The sequence below is a fragment of the Mus caroli genome, unplaced genomic scaffold, assembly GCF_978045245.1.
Source record: "Mus caroli unplaced genomic scaffold, Mus_caroli_1 scaffold_1, whole genome shotgun sequence".
Taxonomy (NCBI): Eukaryota; Metazoa; Chordata; class Mammalia; order Rodentia; family Muridae; genus Mus; species Mus caroli.
The window spans coordinates 50606387-50625892 of record NW_028227256.1 but is presented as its reverse complement, the minus strand read 5'-3'; the positions used below and the strand labels follow the sequence as shown (position 1 = coordinate 50625892).

At 39.0% G+C, this 19506-nt stretch overlaps 1 protein-coding gene across 1 annotated transcript in view; it reads left to right on the top strand.

Annotated features, from left to right (window-relative positions):
- The window catches only part of Stk17b (serine/threonine kinase 17b), a 33193-nt gene extending 25017 nt beyond the window's left edge, over window positions 1–8176 (top strand). Inside the window, exons 6-8 of the mRNA XM_021159643.3 lie at window positions 1123–1171; window positions 2610–2789; window positions 5942–8176. Of these exons, the coding sequence (XP_021015302.1) occupies window positions 1123–1171; window positions 2610–2789; window positions 5942–6224 (512 nt within the window). The 3' untranslated portion in view covers window positions 6225–8176. The remainder of the gene's footprint in view (window positions 1–1122; window positions 1172–2609; window positions 2790–5941) is intronic.
- Window positions 8177–19506: the final 11330 nt, after the last annotated feature.

The window sequence follows — 19506 nt, the reverse complement described above, 5'->3', positions numbered from 1 at the left end:
TACTGGCTTTGTATGTAAGGAGAAGAGGAAAGCATAAGAGGGAAATCAGTAGCAAATTGGTAAAAGATAGCGATGAGAGAAACAGAGCCAAGTAGTCCGAGAGCCTCTGAGGTCGCTGCAATGGCTCTCACATCTGCTTCTGTCTGTTCCTGGCCCGAGTGAGCTGTGTGCAGTGCAGCCTTTGGTTTCACAGGGGCCGTTCAGTGTTTGTCGCTGTTGTTTTCAAATGTGAGGGTTTCTAATAGGACTGTTAAGAGGCTTCTGGGCAAAAGGATACCAGAAAAGATGATGAGATCATCTAGGATGATGTACTAAATTAACAAATTTGATTACTCATACAACACACTCTTAAGATGTGTGAAAAGCATATAAGCATCAAATATTTTGAGATAGCTATCTTTTTTTTTAACCTTTTGTTATTATTCAGATGAATATTTCCATTGAAAAGATAATGGCAAACAGAACAGGTCTTATGAGCTAGGCAGTTATATCCCAGAAATGAAAATCGCTAACTCTTGAATGCTAATATGGCTATAGTGTCCTGTACTACAGAGTTATTTATAGTTAATAATAACATAGTTCACAAAAATATACAAAAAGGTCATGTGTAGCTTGGGAACACTGAACATATATAATTCAAAGGTATGAATCATGAGAATGTTAGAGGTGAGAAAGTTCTTTTTGGAGAGATGAAAACATGATAAGAACATGGTCTATTTTACCCTTAAGAGATAAGCTTACATGAAGCCAACAAGATAATATAAGATAATATAAGTTAGTAAAAAGCAATAAAACTGCACTTGTAAAGATTGTGCTCCTGCCATTTCATTTCTTCCTAACACTTTTCCTGAGGTCATCTTGGATGCACGGGCTCTCCTGCTGCAGAGCCTCAAGCTCCTTTAGGACAGCACTGGCTTGGCCCACTGCCCACTTCTTCATAAGATTTTCAAATATTAAATATGTCTTAATATCTAATTTCAAAGTAATTAAAACCCTACTAAATTTCTATTGAGTTTATATTACTCTGCCTTTTATGACAAATTAAGTTCTAATTTAATGTGAGGTGATAATCATGTTTTAAAGTTTGCCTATGCTGAGCCTTAATTTAATTTTCTCTTTCAGCTCCAGAAATCCTCAACTATGATCCCATTACCACAGCAACAGATATGTGGTAAGACTCTACTGGTGACCTAAGTAACCATTTTTCAAAATTGAATAATATATATTTAGGTTTTAGAAAAGAGCTTGAATATTTTTATGGATTCTTTGTGAATGTCACATCACTCACCCCAGTCTCACTCATCTCTGCATCCCCTCATCTCTACCCATCTCCCTTACAACCTCCTCCCTAAAATAAAACACACACATACAGACAGACAACAACAAAGCATAGAAAACATCTCATTGTGGAAGCTGGAGTGTGTCCCACAGTATATCCCTCTGTCTTCATATCTTCACTTGCAAATGTTCATTGCAATGAGTCATTGGTCTGGTTTGAGGTCTCTGGCTTCCATCAATATTGGATCCTCACTGCGACACCTCTTGGTTATCTTGTTGTTGCCCTGTGTTATGGAAATCCTGCAGTGTTGGGACAGCAGGACTGAACTGACCCTTTCAGGCTTTCCAACCATTCACAGATGATACAGATTTTGGGGTGGGCCAATTCAGATAGCTGACTTGGCTAGCCCAGTGACTCTCCTAAAGCTTTCTTTCAAAAATTTTATTCAAAAGATACCATTGAAGAATTTTTACCTACTTTTCAGTAAGCTTTTGAGCCAGAGACATAGAAATAGAAACTCCCTCCCATTGATCGTCTCAGTTGAGTAAGAGTGAACCAGCCTGTATCAGTGACACACACTCTGTAGTCAAGTAAATTGCTCAGGAAGCTAGGATGACACATCAGTCAAAATATGAGGCCCTGCCTAACTATGCCAGTCTAGAAAAGTTAAGCATTTGCTGAACAGAATGAGGTCAGAAGCACAGAGAGGCTTAAGTTTTTAAGGGTTCACCTGTAGGGAATAATGGGGTTTGCAGCCATCTCAGAGAGACCTTCACAGGGGGAAGCACAGGTATTGGCACTGGAACTTCTGTTGAGACCAACTGACTTCGTAGTCCAAGTGAAGAGTTTAGCCTTATTGTCTTTGAAACTAATGGGTTTGTAATGGTACAAAAGGTCTGATGGCTAAGTCCAGGTGTAAAGCATACTGTGCTGATTTGTTCTGGTTCCTGGCCGGCCTTGCTCTTGCCATATTTATAGCTTTGAGAAGTTCTACCCATCCAGCTTTGTGCTTTGTCAGACTTGTAGCCTTTTTCACAGAACCCTGGCTCTCATGGGGCAGACCAACAAGTGTCTGTACTGAAGGCTGTAGATAAAATGATATTTTCAGTGGATTATGTTTAAGTCATATGTAACATATCTGTGGACTCCCTGTTCTCTTGGTGAGGCAAATGTAACACAACTATTTTTGTTTCTATGGTACAGTAATCTCTAGAAGTCATTTTAAGTATTTTTTAAACTTTGCCAGACTTGTGGACTATTAATTGTACTGTCTATAGATACTGTTAAATTAATGCATTTTAAGTTTCCTTCTCCCTCCTTTGTTTTTCAGGAATATTGGCATAATAGCGTATATGTTGTTAACTCATACATCACCATTTGTAGGAGAAGATAATCAAGAAACATATCTGAATATTTCTCAAGTGAATGTAGATTATTCAGAAGAAATGTTTTCGTCAGTTTCACAACTGGCCACAGACTTCATCCAGAGCCTTCTAGTAAAGAATCCAGAGTAAGTAATGGCCTTATTTAAATGCTATTAAAAACAAATAGCATGTGCCTGCTAAAGATACATTCTACACAGAAATGTCAGTTATGTCTGTTTTATCCCGTGTTTGGAAACTTGGGAGATTCGCAGGAAGTTGAAGGGAACTACTAGGAAAGCAGGTGGGGTTATGGGGAAGCAGCAGGGTGGGGGGTGTCTCAGTAATAAAGCCTATTATGTGCATGTATAGAATTATTTCAGTGAAACCTATTTTATAAAATTAAAAAATGACAGTAAAATAAAATTACTGTTAAAGTCACAAGAAAGGTACATTTTAAGGTTATATAAAATTATACATTGATAAAACGTAAAGAAAGTTGATATAAAAGTCCATTAAATAGCAAATATGTAACTATAAGCAAAAAAAAAAAAAGCCATAAACTTACAACAGGAAGTTTAGAATGAACGTAAGATTTAAAGTAAATGTTTTCTCAACCAACTGCTAATCCATGGCTTACTACAATGGGATGTCAGTGTGAATGATTTCTAGTTAAATTGGTCTGTTACATAACAGGCAGAATTTACCGAACACCAGATCTTAAAGGAATAAATGTCTACTCATGAGTGGCTTCATTTTATATGTAAGAATGTTCAAATTTTGATTGCTTAAAAAAAGCAGACATCCTGGAAGTAGAGTCTCTTTCACCCTGGCATGCACTAAACATGCAGTGCATCATAGAATTAACTGAAGAGAGGACTGGACCCTTGCTCCAGACCCTTGATTATTGGCAGTTTGGAGGCTATGAAAGGCACAGCTCTTGTTTAAGAAGCCCTAGAGCTGCAGCTGCAGGCCAGCGGTCTTACTTTCTAGACTTCTCATTTGACAGATGCTCTCCTCGAGGACACAGTTTCTTACCTGCAAGACAAAAAAATAGGTTTCTGAATATTTTATTGGATTACTTTAATTCCAGACAACTCTTTCAAGGTATATATTAGACATAAATACTTATTTTATATAAAGAGTAATATGGTTTCTGTTTATAAGCCATTTTTGTTTTCTTAAATAGTCTTTGCCTATGTTCTAAATTTTCTATAACAAACACATTATAACACAGAAACAAAAGATTAGAAATATCTATCTACCAAGTGATTACTGTTTAATCTTTGAGTTTATAGATGTTTTCCCTTCTTTTGAATAGCAGAAAGTGATCTTAAAATTCAAAGTTTTGGCTAAATATCATTGAAGACTACCTTTTCAAGATTTTTTTGGTTTTTCGAGACAGGGTTTCTCTGTATAGCCCTGGCTGTCCTGGAACTCACTTTGTAGACTAGGATGGCCTCAAACTCAGAAATCCGCCTGCCTCTGCCTCCGCCTCCCGAGTGCTGGGATTAAAGGCGTGCGTCACCACGCCCGGCTCCTTTTCAAGATTTAAGTTGCTGTTTTAAAGCATAAATGCTGAAAAATTAGTTATTGATTTATAGTTCCTCCAAAGGTTTTCCAAATTGAAAGAATTTGAAAATAATGCAAGTCTTTATTCTATAATACAGGAATCTAAAAATCTAGAGCAGCTAGACAGGCAATAATTGTCATTGGCTAGTGTTTTCCAAGTTGTACTTCCAAGAAGGTATCTATGGGAATAGTTATCTTTTCTGTCTCGCCTTACTCAGCATGGATTCTATGGGTGAGTGTGAAGCCAAATGGTAGAGTTTCCTTCACTTGTGTGAAGCCCTAGGATCGATCCCCAGCACTGAAAACTAGTTTGTATAACAAAGATTAAGGAAGAAAAGTCAAAATTCAAAAGGTACATCCTGAATACTATAAAATCTTAATTATTTTCTATAATCTTCTAGAAGGTCCTGGTATTTTTGTGTATTAGAGGTAATTAGGAGGAGACCTAAAACAATGTTTCAAAATACTTTGGAGATGGTCAACTAATTACCTAGAAAGCCTTTCCTTAGTGTTCATTAGGTCATGTTTATAACATCAAGATTTTGGAAGCACCAATAGGTATCTGCTTAGACAGATTGTGGTATACGAGGATGGAAGAGTGATAAAATACCTTTAATTCTGTATTCATGTAGAAAGGTAATTAAGGTGTATTATCTACTTTGAGCTACCACCTCACCAATCAGAGCTGCTATCATCAAGAAACCAGATAACCCATGTTGGAAAGGATGTACGGATAGAGGAATCCTTATTCGTTGCTTGTGAGAGTGCAAATTAATATTGTGGAAGTCAACTTGTAGGTTTTTTAAATTCAAAATTAAATAGTATATGACTCGGCTATATCTTATCTGGACATAGGCCCAAAGGAACTCTATATCCTACCATAGAAATATTTGTCTATCTGTGATTACTGGTGTTTTATTTATAGTAGAAAGGAAATAGAACCAATAGAAATGTTTATCAATAGGTGAATGGTTAATGAAAGTGTGGTACATACGCAGAATGAAGTATTACTCAGTTGTAAAAAAAAAAAAATCATGAAATGTGCAGGAAAATGGGGGAACTTAGAAAGTCGAACATTGAGTGAGGTGCCTCAAACTAAAGGGAAAGACCCGTATGTTCTGCGTCATATGCGGATCTTAGATTATAATATATACATGTATAAATGTGCAGAGCTCAAAGTGTATGTATGGTCTAACATCTAGAAAGGAGAGCAAGACAGGGTGCTACTAAGTGGTGAGGAAGGGCGGAATGCAGGCTAAAGACATGAGTCATGAAAGAGGACATAAGGTTAACTGTTTATCTAGTTTCAACCCTGTCACAGTTCTCTTTCCTTTTCATGTGTGTCAGTGTGTGTGTCTGTGCACATGTGATGGATAAGTGCATAAAAATGTAGCTGACAGTGAAAGTGTAAACCCTAGGTGAAGCCCTATGACTTCAGCATGCCATTCTAACTATGCAGAGAGATGAGTAGTTTGTGACTGGGCAAATGTTTGTTAGAATGGCTACTTAATCTACCTGCATGATGTCTTTATTTGTGAACTCATTACAATAATTAGAAGCATGTGAAATAGCCTGCTTTATACATAAGCATTTAATAAGTCAGCTGTATCTCTCATTCTGCTTGGACTTTACTGTGCATGCTGTCTTCATGCTGATTTTTAAGTGTTCTTGGAAGACATGCTCAGCTTACCTTGAGCACTCACCTTTCCTTCTCTGTTTTCTGCCAAAGGAAAAGACCAACAGCAGAATCCTGCCTTTCCCACTCATGGCTGCAGCAGTGGGACTTTGGAAGCTTGTTTCATCCTGAGGAAACTTCAGGCTCCTCTCAAATTCAGGATCTGACCCTCAGGTCCTCTGAAGAGAAGACCTCCAAGTCCTCCTGTAATGGAAGCTGTGGAGCCCGGGAGGACAAGGAGAACATCCCTGAAGATGGCAGCTTAGTTTCTAAAAGATTTCGATTCGATGACTCCTTGCCCAGCCCCCATGAACTCGTTCCAGATTTGTTCTGTTAGCATTTTTCTCTGTGACTCATCTGGACTGACTCAGAAATTTGAAATCTTCTCTGGTGTGAGATTGCATTTGTAGCTTCATATGTTATGTTTATATTATAAATGCACTTCTGCTTAGAAGAACTTAAGGAACAGTTTAAATGCTAGGCTTCTGTTAGCTAGCATATCATTTCTTGTCCTGAAATTGTTTTGCAGAGGAAAATATTTAAGTATATGACAAAAAATGTAAATTGTGTTTAAGAGAACACATGCAACTGAAAGAACTCAAGTTCAGTCAAACTTATAAAATGGGTTATATTATGGTTAGTAAAGGTTGAAAAAAAATGAAAACAGGAAAGGTAGGCCCTATACCATAACTCTATTACAGAGAATCTGTTTGGGGAAATGCTGTCAAGGGTAAACCACAACATATACTGCTTTATAAATACTCCAGAGAGAGTTTATAATTGAAAGTATTTCCCAGTTACCAATAGCTTGAAACTGTAAGATTTTCTTTGTGTGCCATGTGCTCGGTGAGAGGACACAGTCAACCAGAGCAGGGTTGATCCAGGCTGTTTCTCTGCAAACCGAGTCAAAACTCGACATCATTTCCAGCTCATGTATTTTGTACTTGCATCATATATCAGATCTAATAAGATCTGGAAGATGGATATGCAAATAAGAGGACTTTGTCCTCTAGAATGATTAGAATAGAGGAGAATTGGATAGTACATAATATGTTCTAGTTTCAGTCAGACATATTCATAAAGGGAAATGTTAAGTTCAGGCAGCTGACTTAGTGTTGGATGTCTCCTAAGTCTCAGGATAGAAGCCCATCATTAGAGCATAGGCGCTTCAGGAATGCTTGTGTAAGTGAGGAGGTGTGACATGCAGCTATCTTTGGGCTCCTTGTGTGTGTGTTCTGCTGGACACAACACATGAGAGTGTTCAGTGTTGTCCGTGGTCAATATCTATGTTCAGTCCTGATGGGAGGGGCCTAGGGACTGCTTTGGAGATTTCCCACTGGTATCCATTTTAAGGTCTGTAATAATGTCATGCTAAGATAACAGATCTCATAAATATGCTACTCTATCAGACTCCATTGCCAAAACAAATTAAAAGCCTGCGTATTGAAGTGGGTGTTAGTCTAACAACCTGTAAATTCTTGAAATTGTTACTAAAATTCCAAATTCTTTAGATAACTTTAAACTATTTAAATTGAGCATTGATGTCTTTGTTTGATTAAGGTTGAGTTCCTTTATATCTGTTATTTTTAAAGGAAAAGTTGTTTGCCTTTTGTATATGTGTGTGCATATGTGTATGTGTACAGGTATATGTATATATGTATTGATAGATAAAATACAGCCTTCAAACAACTTCATGTTAGATATTCTTTCCTTGTGTATTATGTTCAACTCAGGTGCCAAAAGAGCCCTCTTATCTGAATAATAAGTGTGCCCATACATTCTTTAAGAAGTAGTCTGTTGGTCCAAGAAGCCAAACACTGAAGATGCTAAATTTAACTCTTGTGTTTCTGAAATTGAGAAGCTGTTGGTAAATTATTGATTACTTGTATACTTTCCATCAGTGTTAACTCAGGCAATGTCATTAGTCTGTCATTAGGAAATGTGGTTACTTTCCCAAACAGTGATATTTTATTGTAAAACTTTAAAAAGTATTATGCCACTCACCAAAAGTAAGCATTTGAAAATTTAATTTTAAGTCATTTGTTTAAAACCACTTTTTATTGTCTATATTTTTTTTTTCTGAGGAATCCTGAGATAGTTTGTGTGTTCCCCTTCGTTAATGGGCTACCAGGTTGTAAACTCCCATACCTTTCCTTGGGACATTGCTTATTGTAAAAGAGTAGCTAGTGGTTGCACACAATAAAAAAGCAGTCTTTCCATAAAAGCAAATTTACAAAGTCCCCATGTTGAAGTGTGGCAATAAATGTCTTCTGAGAGAGTTAATCTGAAGCTGCCTTAATTTACTCTTGTCCCCACCAAGGTTGAAGAACAAGTTTATTAAGATGTGTCATTTGTCCTGATGCTGGAGAGCCCCTCTGAGCATCAGGCATACCTGAAGTGTGATAGCCCACAAAACTCAAGTTGCTGTTTTGGATGGATCTGCATGGATGGAACCTGTGGTGCACAGAAGGCAATGGGATTGTCCTTTTAATTACTTCCCCAATGAGTGTACCCAGTTAACAGTGGAATTCTAACCACACTGGAGATTAAGCAATCTCTAAGGACTTAGAAGGAGTCAGCTTTACTTGTGGAAAATGTCAGCTGAGCCAGGTGTCTGGTAATAGATTTTTCAATGTTTTTCATTGCTCCTTTGTTTTGGATGGGTTACAAATGGTTCATAGGCTGGAGTTTAAATAACCTTCTAAGAAGCAATTGCAAATCTTGGCACTTTAGAACTATCTATTTCTGCTAGCCTGAAATGTCATCACCATCTAAGGATGGTGTCCTATTGTTGTTTAAGTGCTTGTACTTCATAGAAAGTCTGCATATAACCTTACTTAAATGTACTGCTGTTTCGAGGCTATATATTAACTTTGAACTGGTTGGAAATAGTAGTCTATGCTTGGAATGCCAGCACCAGAGAGATGGTAGGAGGACCATCTACATATTCAAGGCCAGCCTAGTCTGTATAGTGAATCCTAGACTAGTCAGACTACCTAGTGAGACCTTATCTCATAAAATCAAAAACAAACAAAAACCTATGCTTATCATTAGTGCTGAGCTCATGGCTAAAAGTATCAACTCCTGAATCTGGCCTGTCTAACACTAAATCTCTCTACAAGGCACATCACAGTCCTCTGATATAAGGACCAGCACACAGAACAGCACTTCAGTATGTCAACATTATGTTAAACTGAAATCAGTAATGGAATGTCAATTTTCTTTGGCATTTATTTATTAGATATTTTCTTCATTTACATTTCAAATGCTATCTCCAAAGCCCCCTATTCACTCCTTCCACCCTGCTTCCCAACCCACCAACTCATGCTTCCTAGCCCTGAATTCCCCTGTACTGGGGCATATGATCTTCTAAATACCAAGGACCTCTCCTCCCATTGATGGCTGACTAGGCCATCTTCTGCTACATATGCAACTAGAGACACAGCTCTGGGGGGGGGGGGGGCGTACTGATTAGTTCATATTGTTCCTCCTATAGGGTTGCAGACCTCATTTGCTCCTTGGGTACTTTATCTAGCTTCTTCATTAGGGGCCCCGTGTTCCATCCAATAGTTGACTGTGAGCATCCACTTTTGTATTTGCCAGGCACTGGCATAGCCTCACAAGAGAGAGCTATGTCAGAGTCCTGTCAGCAAGCTCTTGTTGGCATCTGCAATAGTGTCTGGGATTGGTGGTTGTATATGGGATGGATCCCCAGGTGGGGCAGTCTCTGGATGGTCCTTCCTTCCTTCTCAGCTCTGAACTTTGTCTCTGTAACTCCTTCCATGGGTATTTTGTTCCCCATTCTAAGAAAGAGCAAAGTATCCACACTTTGGTCTTCCTTCTTTTTGAGTTTCATGTGTTTTGCAAATTGTATCTTGGATATTCTAAGTTTCTGGGCTAATATCCGCTTATCAGTGGGTGCATATCATGTGTGTTCTTTTGTGATTGAGTTACCTCACTCAGAATGATATCCCCCAGATGCATTTCATGAATTCATTGTTTTCAATAGCTGAGTAGTACTCCATTGTGTAAATGTACCACATTTTCTGTATCCATTCCTCTGTTGAGGGACATCTGGGTTCTTTCCAGCTTCTGGCTATTATAAATAAGGCTGCTATGAACATAGTGGAGCATGTGTCCTTATTACAAGTTGGAACCTCTTCTGGGTATATGCCCAGAAAGGAATTGCTGGATCATCTGGTAGTACTATGTCTAATTTTCTGAGGAACCGCCAGACTGATTTCCAGCTTGCAATCCCACCAACAATGGAGGAGTGTCCCTCTTTCTCCATATCTTTGCCAGCATCTGCTGTCACCTGAGTTTTTGATCTTAGCCATTCTGACTGGTGTGAGATAGAATCTCAGAGTTGTTTTGAGTTGCATTTCCCTGATGATTAAGGATGTTGAACATTTTTTCAGGTGCTTCTCAGACATTCGATATTCCTCAGTTGAGAATTTTTTGTTTAGCTCTGTACCCCATTTTTTAGTAGGGTTATTTGATTTTCTGGAGTCCATCTTCTTGAGTTCTTTATATATATTGGATATTAGTCTCCTATCTGATTTAGGATAGGTAAAGATCCTTTCCCAATCTATTGGTGGCCTTTTTGTCTTATTGACAGTGTCTTTTGCCTTACAGAAGCTTTGCAATTTTATGAGGTCACATTTGTCAACTCTTGAGATTACAGCACAAGCCATTGCTGTTCTGTTCACAAATTTTTCCCCTGTGCCCATATCTTCAAGGCTTTTCCCCACTTTCTCCTCTATAAGTTTCAGTGTCTCTGGTTTTATGTGGAGTTCCTTGATCCACTTAGACTTGACCTTAGTCAAGGAGATAAGAATGGATCAATTCACATTCTTCTACATGATTGTGCCAGCACCATTTGTTGAAATGCTGTCATTTTTCCACTGGATGGTTTTAGCTCCTTTGTCAAAGATCAAGTGACCATAGATGTGTGGTTCATTTCTGGGTCTTCAATTCTATTCCATTGGTCTACCTGCCTTTCGCTGTACCAATACCATGCAGTTTTTTTTTTAGTCACAATTGCTCTGTAGTACAGCTTTAGGTCAGGCATGGTGATTCCACCAAAGATTCTTTTATCATTGAGAAGAGTTTTTGCTATCCTAGATTTTTTGTTATTCCAGATGAATTTGCAAACTGCCCTTTCTAATTCCTTCAAGAATTGAGTTGGAATTTTGATGGGGATTGCATTGAATCTGTAGATTGCTTTCAGCAAGATAGCCATTTTGACTATATTGATCCTGGCAATCCATGAGCATGGGAGATCTTTCCATCTTCTGAGATCTTTGATTTCTTTCTTCAGAGACTTGAAGTTCTTATCATACAGATCTTTCCCTTCCTTAGAGTCACACCAAGGTATTTTATATTATTTGTGACTATTGAGAAGGATGTTGTTTCCCTAATTTCTTTCTCAGCCTGTTTATCCTTTGTGTAAAGAAAGGCCACTGATTTGTTTGAGTTAATTTTGTATCCAGCTACTTCATTGAAGCTGTTCATCAGGCTTAGAAGTTCTCTGGTGGAATTTTTAGGGTCACTTATATACACTATCATTCACCTGCAAATAATGATATTTTGACTTCTTCCTTTCCAATTTGTATCCCTTTGATCTTCTTTTGTTGTCTAATTGCTCTGGCTAGAACTTCAAGTACCATATTGCATAGGTAGGGAGAGAATGGGCAGCGTTGTCTAGTCCCTGATTTTATTGGGATTGCTTCCAGCTTCTCTCCATTTAGTTTGATGTTGGCTACTGGTTTGCTGTAGATTGCTTTTATTATGTTTAGGTATGGGCCTTGAATTCCTGATCTTTCCAAGACTTTTATCATGAATGGGTGTTGGATTTTGTCAAATGCTTTCTCAGCATCTTAACGAGATTATCATGTGTTTTTTGTCTTTGAGTTTGTTTATATAGTGGATTATGTTGATGGATTTCTGTATATTAAACCATCCCAGCATCCCTGGAATGAAGCCTACTTGATCATGATGGATGATTTTTTTTTTTTTTTTGATGAGTTCTTAGATTCAGTTAGCGAGAATTTTATTGAGTATTTTTGCATTGATATTTGTAAAGGAAATTGGTCTGAAGTTCTCTATCTTTGTTGGGTCTTTATGTGGTTTAGGTATCAGAGTAATTGTGGCTTCATAGAATGAATTGGGTAGTGTACCTTTTGTTTCTATTTTGTGGAAAAGTTTGAGGAGAGTTGGAATTAGGTCTTCTTTGAAAGTGTTTTAATTTTTTTATGTTTATTCTTTTTATATTATGCTCACTGCCCCCTCCCAGTTAACTTCTTCCAACAATCCTTCCCCTACATCCCCTCTGCTTCTCTTCTGAGTGGGATGGGCCCTCCATGGGTATCCTCCCACCCTGACACTTCAAGTCTCTTCAATGCAAGGTGCTTCCTCTCTCACTGAGGCCAGACAAGGCAGCCCAGCTAGAAGAACGTATCCCACAGACAGGCAACAGCTTTTGGAACAGCCCCTCTTCCAGTTGTTTGGGACCCACATGAAGATCAAGCTGCTCATCTCCCCCATATGTTCGGGGTGGCCTAGGTAAATTTATTTATGCTCTATAGTTCTGCCTGATTTCTTTGGGCCTAGTGAAGAAACCTGTCTCAGTGGGATTCCCTAACTTTTCTCATGGTAAACTTACTTATTGGCTAGGCCATTGTGCTTGGGTAAGACTGGTTACTGCCTCAAGTAAACACTCTGCAGACTAGCCCTGAGATATTCTGGCTTGGTCCTTTGTAATGCTTAATTAGTTACTGAATAGGTAACTTTCTTACTGAATTCCTACTGAATTCCAAGTTTGTTGGCTTCAAGGTCTTCCTAGGACTTTGGAACACTGGCGAAGGCTTAGCTATGTCAGAATTCAATCTTAAAAGGCACTTTTAATAATACTAAATGAGAGCACATGGATCCATACACCAGACTAATGTGGGGATAAGCTATGAGTATGAGAACGTCAAAGTTCCAGGAGGTGAGTTTCCGTAAAACTCTTTGCCTCGTGAGTACTCCCAGGCCAAGCAAACTTCACTGGAGTGTGCATAGCATTCTCCCCCTTTCCTTTCTTTTCTTTTCTTTTCTTTTTTTTTTTTTTAATTTTTTCAGCCGAAGTTCCAGAATGTCCTGCCTCATCATAGCTACAGATCTCAGAAGTACTCTAAAGATGAGTGGAAACACAACGATTTACTAATAAAAGTGTGCCAATAATAATAGCAAGTAGGAATATATATTGAATCCAATCCAGGGGATTCAATGGACTTAGGTTATTTTTTAAAATCTCTGGCCAATTCATCAATGTTCCAAGTGTCCAAGTGACTTTTGCTAATATCTGAAATTTCCGCCTTTCTAGCCTTAATATATTCCTGGGCCTCATAGTAAACCTTATTCCCAATTCAGACCAAAGCCACAATATGTACTTAGAATGCTTCCTCATGAAGATTTAATAACTGCCACCTGCGCTGATGTACACCTGCTGCAGTCAGGCTTAGGGGCTTTGACTAACCTGTTTGAAAAACAAAGTTGAGACCGTGAAAAGCAACAGCGTGAAAGCTTCTTTGGGGAAGTCTAGGTACTCCATTCAATTGCAAATTAGCAATGATCAAGCTTAGACTTAGAGCTCCCGGTGTGGGGTTGAGTGGCTTTGAGAATTTCAGAAAGGCTGCAGTTTCTCTGGGAGTGGAGGCTGTGCTCTAAATTAACTTTGCTAGGTAATTAAGATTTTAGCTATCTTCCCTAGGGTTCTCTAATACTGGAATACTAGACCAGTCCAAGATTGAGTTAGAATAACTGGTCACAATGAGGGAAGGAGAAGAATCACTATAACTCTTTCTTGTGACTAATCTTTCTAAGTCATATTACACGGTCTCTATTGTTCTATGTCCCATAAGTTTTAAAAAGCTTGAAGCAAGGCAGCTTAGCTTGTCCAAACTGGGAAAATGGTAAACAAAGGTGGGTCAAAAACATATACCCAATTCAGCTATCTTGTCACTACATTCAGGGCACTCAGCAAACTCACCTGTCAGCTTGTCACACGAATTAACCGTCATGCTTCTGCAGCGTTCTGTGAAGAGAACTTATGCTTTTCCCTTTCCCAATAAGGTAGCTGTTCAGGATCAAGCCATATGCCAATAAGTAGATCCTTTTCATCTCACCTAGACATGATTATGTCTGGTTTTAAAAATACTATGGGGCATTTATTAAGTTCTTTGACATCCAAATTTCAAAATTCTTAAGATAAAAGTATGATTAAAATAATGTGCTTGATTATTCAACATTTTAAAACACCATTTACAGCACACACTTTAATTATCTGTGTTGAAGCACGGGGAAGCTCAAAAGAATAAGCGTGTGATCCAATTCACATATACTTTTCTCCCATAAAAGGGCTGTTTTTAGACACAGTAAATGGGATGCATGCAGGCATGAATTTATAGAAGATACAGAAGCATGCATAAGAACAATTTTTAAACTTATCTTTGGGATAATGATTGTCAATTTTATTTAAAATGATGGTATGCAATAGATTGAATATTAATATTCTGTAATAACCAATTTAATTGCTGTTTTGAACAAGGAACAGACACTGTCAGGTTCTTAAGATACAATTTTTGTTGTAGGTTTTCTAAAATATACGAATTTATCTTACAATTCTTTATTAGCACCACTGCAGCCTTAATAGGATGTTAAAACTGTGCTTTGAGGTGAATGCCACCTTGGCTTCATCCGCCTCCGGCCTTCCTTTCAGGCCGAAGAAGCTGAAGTGGCCCAGTCTGTTGTAGGTCAGGAAACCCGAGTGAGGGCGCAGAGCACCCTGAGTTCTAGGGGGTTGGGGGAATACAGCTACCCCTGGCGGGGACAGGCAGAGGCTCATGGGGGCAATGGCGAGTGTGGCCCTCCCCTGAATTTGCTACAAAGGCACCCACTTTCTGGCAGCCTCCTGCACCACGATCGCTCAGGGAAAGCTGCGTACCCCAAGGCCCCGCCCTGCAGCAGCTCCAAGTGGGCCAATGGTCAGCAGGGAGGAGAAGAAAAATGACTTTACAATAATGTTTTCTCTTGCCAAAGAATTGCTGTAGGCACAGCTAATATTTAATTACCATTAATTATAATTGATAACAATTATAAAAGCTTTCTTTATTTTCTGCAAAGCCTTTTGTTCTTTGCCAATTAATTTGCATCTCACTTAATAGCACCTAACAAAAGCTTAAATTCTCCTGTGGTGAGATCTTAGCCAATTAATATCTCCTGGAAGCTTTTGAAAATAAAACTTTGAAGCAAATCAATTTTTCGTTCTAGATTTTCTGTACCACAATATTATAGTATAACTAAAACCCTCAGTATTAAAAAGATATTGCCTCTGAATCTTTTCTGGAGCAACAGCTACTCCCCAGAACTTAAAAACTCCTTGTGTGAGAGCAAGGATTTAAAGTAAACTTCCCTTGAGAGGCATTAGCTAATAAAATACTTTCCACTTAGGAAAAAATATACACTGAAAGATTCAAACTCTTAGCTTCTTATATTGAAGCAGAGATAATAAAATTTTTTCTTGCATAATGTAAAGCCATCTTAGCCATACCTAGAGGCAAAATTTTGCAGCGATTACAAGCTGACTAGAAGCAAAACTCTTTACAATTATCAGAATGTAAAGGAAAAAACAAACTCTTAAATCTATAATAACTTTACATGAAGTAGGCAAGTCAAATCACAATGTCCTGATAAATTCTACAGTCTGATTGACTTTTATAAACTTAGAATTTAAACTTTATTAGAACATCTGGGTAGATCTGCAAAGGTGCTCTTTTAGCTAAAAGGAATTTTCCCTGAAGGCAAGGAGAGCAAGTTTCCAAAGCTTCCTTAGGCACCGTTTGCAAGGCAAAAGAAAGTCACACAAGCCGTGCAGATGCTGCTGCTCTGAGCTTAGTTCATTTTGCCGTTTCTTTTGAAAGAATTTCTAAGTTTCTTTTGCAATATTAGATATTAACTACAACTTTGGGGAAGCAGAACCCAATTTCAAAACAATTTATCACCTTAGAATCAACATTAAAAGTTCACTACCACGTTGCGAAATTTGGCTGCCAATTTATACCTATGGATGCATGACAGTGCAAGTTTCATTGCTTCATTAAAGAGACATTGCTTTAAATCTTACCTTTAATTCTACTTTCTAGGATAAGAATCACATTAAATATTATCTCAGCTAGAAGTATCTCTAAGAGGCCCAGCCTCTTGGCCTGCCTTATGCTACATGTTTGAAAGCTTCCAAACCTGAGTTACCAGGTTAAAGCTAACTTTCTAGTAACCAGTGTTACACCTTTTTGATCACACACAATAACTAGTACTCTACAATGAAGACACACAGAGCATATTACACCTCTAAGACCAGTAAAAAGCCAAATGAAGCGGCTAAACGAGTCTAATAAATTTAGGCCAATCAAAGAATTTCAATTTTTCTAGCTATAACTATGAGATAAAAAAAAAAAGCACCTTGTCATTAGCTAAATGCAATAATCACGATTGCAGAGAATCCTCCAGGAAAACAAACATCTATCAGCTTTTTCACCCCAAAACTAAGATGCTGCAGACTCCCTTTTTCAAAAAAACAGTTTTTCCAGCAGGAGCCCTCCTGCTATGCCTGATCCTGGCTAAAGCCTGTGGCCACTCTCTTGCTGAACCAGCAGATAAAGTTTTAGCCATCTTTATTTTCCAACATGAAACACAGAACATTCAGACGACTAGACACGAACACATATGAACTGAACACGTGAATAGACCAGTGCACCAGACATTAGACAACCCAAAGAGGGCAGAGAACTTCTGCTGTAAGGGCTAGAGAGAAAAATGCAGGGCGTCCCCCAATATTTCTCTCTGCCTCTGGGAGAGTTTCAAAATCCATTTTCCTCTATATTATTTTATTATTACAAACCCTGTTTCTGCTACCTGATGCAGCTCCTGTCTGTGGACATCTGCCTGATTATTTAATTTAAACCCTTTTTCCTCTAGCCTAAAGCAGCTTTTTGAAAACTGCAGACAGTCGCCTGATCAGTTCCTAGTTCTGAAAATTCGCTGCCAACTTAAGTGAATCCGAATTCCAACCTTAGCCTGTATCTTCCACACCTCCAACAACACTTTACCTGTTGCTTCACTGTGCCCCAATATGAATTCTCTGATTCTTTTTCTTCCTGTGGAGCTCCATTACCAAGCAGCGTTCCTCCAGCGTTTTTCTGCCATTCCTCAGACCCCACATTGGGCACCAAACTGTTGGAAACCGACCTGTGTCTCACATGAACTGCGTTTCACCTGGGAGGCAAACCAGGGCTGAAAAGAGAGGGGAACTAGATGGATGAGAGAGGAATGGAGCCAAGACACTTGAAGGCTCAAATGTTTAATGGCGAATGCCCTTATAAAGGAGGGGGAGACCTATTCCCGCCAATTCATTCTTGGAGCCCAGCTGCAGGTGACCACGTTGAGGATAGGGTGTAGTCTCAGGAATAGCTTGGTGACCTCCCAGCAGGTAGCAGTATCTTGAGGAGAAACAGCGCCAGTGGCTGAACAATAGAGTGATCTAGGAAGGCAGACTCCACCCTAGGTAATCTCCTTAGTGGCAGCAAAGTTGAGGTCTGGCTTAGCCAGCTTCAGGCCTGGGGGAGGTTACAATTTATCAACACTGAAAAATATAAGACCAGTTTTCTCCTCAGGAAATATGCAGCAAAATCCGAGTAAAGCCAGCTTTATTTTAAGTACAAGAAAGGACACGTTCATTCTGACACACACAGAGCCATCCTTCCTATGTAGGAGCAACATGGGCAGAGGCCAAGGAACTGGATGCATGGGACAGTCCTTCAGGCTGTCCAACCAAAGAGCAAGGAGCCTCTAGGACAGGAACTCAACTTGCATCTGTTTTGATCACTGATAGTATTCTGCAAATGTCCACTAAGCACCAGGAGTGTTACATTGGGAGAAACAAATGTAAACAAGTTGAAGAATACTGAGGCCAACTGTACATGATTAACTATGAAGTGTGCTGGAAAAAGTGATATGTGAAACTGGGCAATTCATTCTGTGGTGAGGAAAAAGGCCTGTATGGGGGCGACTTTGAAATGGTATGCCTTGCCTTGAATGGTCCAGGCTTTATTATCTTGTTCTGGCATGTAAGCGGTTCCAGAATTTTCTTTTTAGCTCAGATTTTCCTTCTGGGTATTAAGCCAGTGGGTATAATCTAAGCATTCCCAAATATGGCATATCCTGAAGAAAAGCACATCACCCCTCTCCTCCCATCCCCTCCACATCTTGACTCTTGGCTCTGTACCATCCCTTGCTTGAGGTAGTGTCACTTACGTGTTTATCACACCTGGGATCTCTGTCATTTCAATTTTTGTAGTTCCTTACTGCACCCATTTTAACTTATAATTCATATCTCCTTACTGCCTCTTGTAATCATCTCTTGATTCTACCACTCAGTTTTCAGTCTAGATCTAGATTGTCTAGACCATGTATATTGGAGTCAGCAAAGTTTTTCTCTAAAACGGCAGTTTATGGGGCTGGAGAGATGACTCAGTGGTTAAGTGTGTTTATTTGCTGTTCTTGCCCACCTGAGTCTGGTTTCCAGCACTCACATCAGGTGGCTCACAACTAACTCCAGCTCCAGGGGATCCAACATAGTCTTGTGACCTCCATGGGCACCTGTATACAGGTGTGCATTCTAGCACATAGACACACTCACAAATTGACATAATTGAAATGTAAAAAAAATCTTTTAAAGATTGCAAGTTTAGTAAGCTAAACAGCTTCCACTTTAACTACTAAACTATCATCACAAAGGCAACTGTCAACAATGTGAATTATTAAGTTTTCAATAAAAATGTATTAAGATAGAAAAGGGGACATTTAGTCAATCCCAATCTATATGTTCATTACAGTGATGTTTTACTTGTTCTCCAGGCCCTAATGTGATCAAGATAGAGGAGAGGCCAAAAAGAGAATGGGCTTTGTTTGGCTGAAGAGATGGTTCAGCAGTTAAGAGCAGTTATTGCTCTCACAGAGGACCAGAGCCCACACCAAGTTGCTCGTAGAGGCTTCTAACTCCAATTTCAATGCCCTCTGGCCTCTACAGACACTTGCAAGCACGTGGTACACATAAATTCACACAGGCACACATACATATACATAAAAATAAACTTAAAAAGGGCAGTGTAAGGTCAACAGTTAAGGGAGAAATGACCTATCTGAGTTTACTTTGCCCAACAAGCAGTCCTCTAGAAAGACTAGGAAACATTCATCAGGCCTATCAATTTCAACACAATGGAGAGTTTACAAGTAATTAACCCAAGAGGGAGAAAGTAGCAGTCATAGGTAGATATCATTTCCCCCCCAAGAAATCTGGAGGAAGAAGATAAAAGTTGGAAGTGTTTAAGCCATGCTACTAGGATAACAGGGCTTGTGGGATGGTTGTGGGTGGGGGAAGTCGACTTGGTGTAAGTAGCCAATACCTAGGCTTTCAAGGGGCTTGGTGAAGAAAACCTGCCAGCAAGAGAGGTGACACCATGGTCACAAGTAGAGGGGTCAGTCTTGCTAGAAGAAAGTTTTTTCACAGATGAAAACAGACT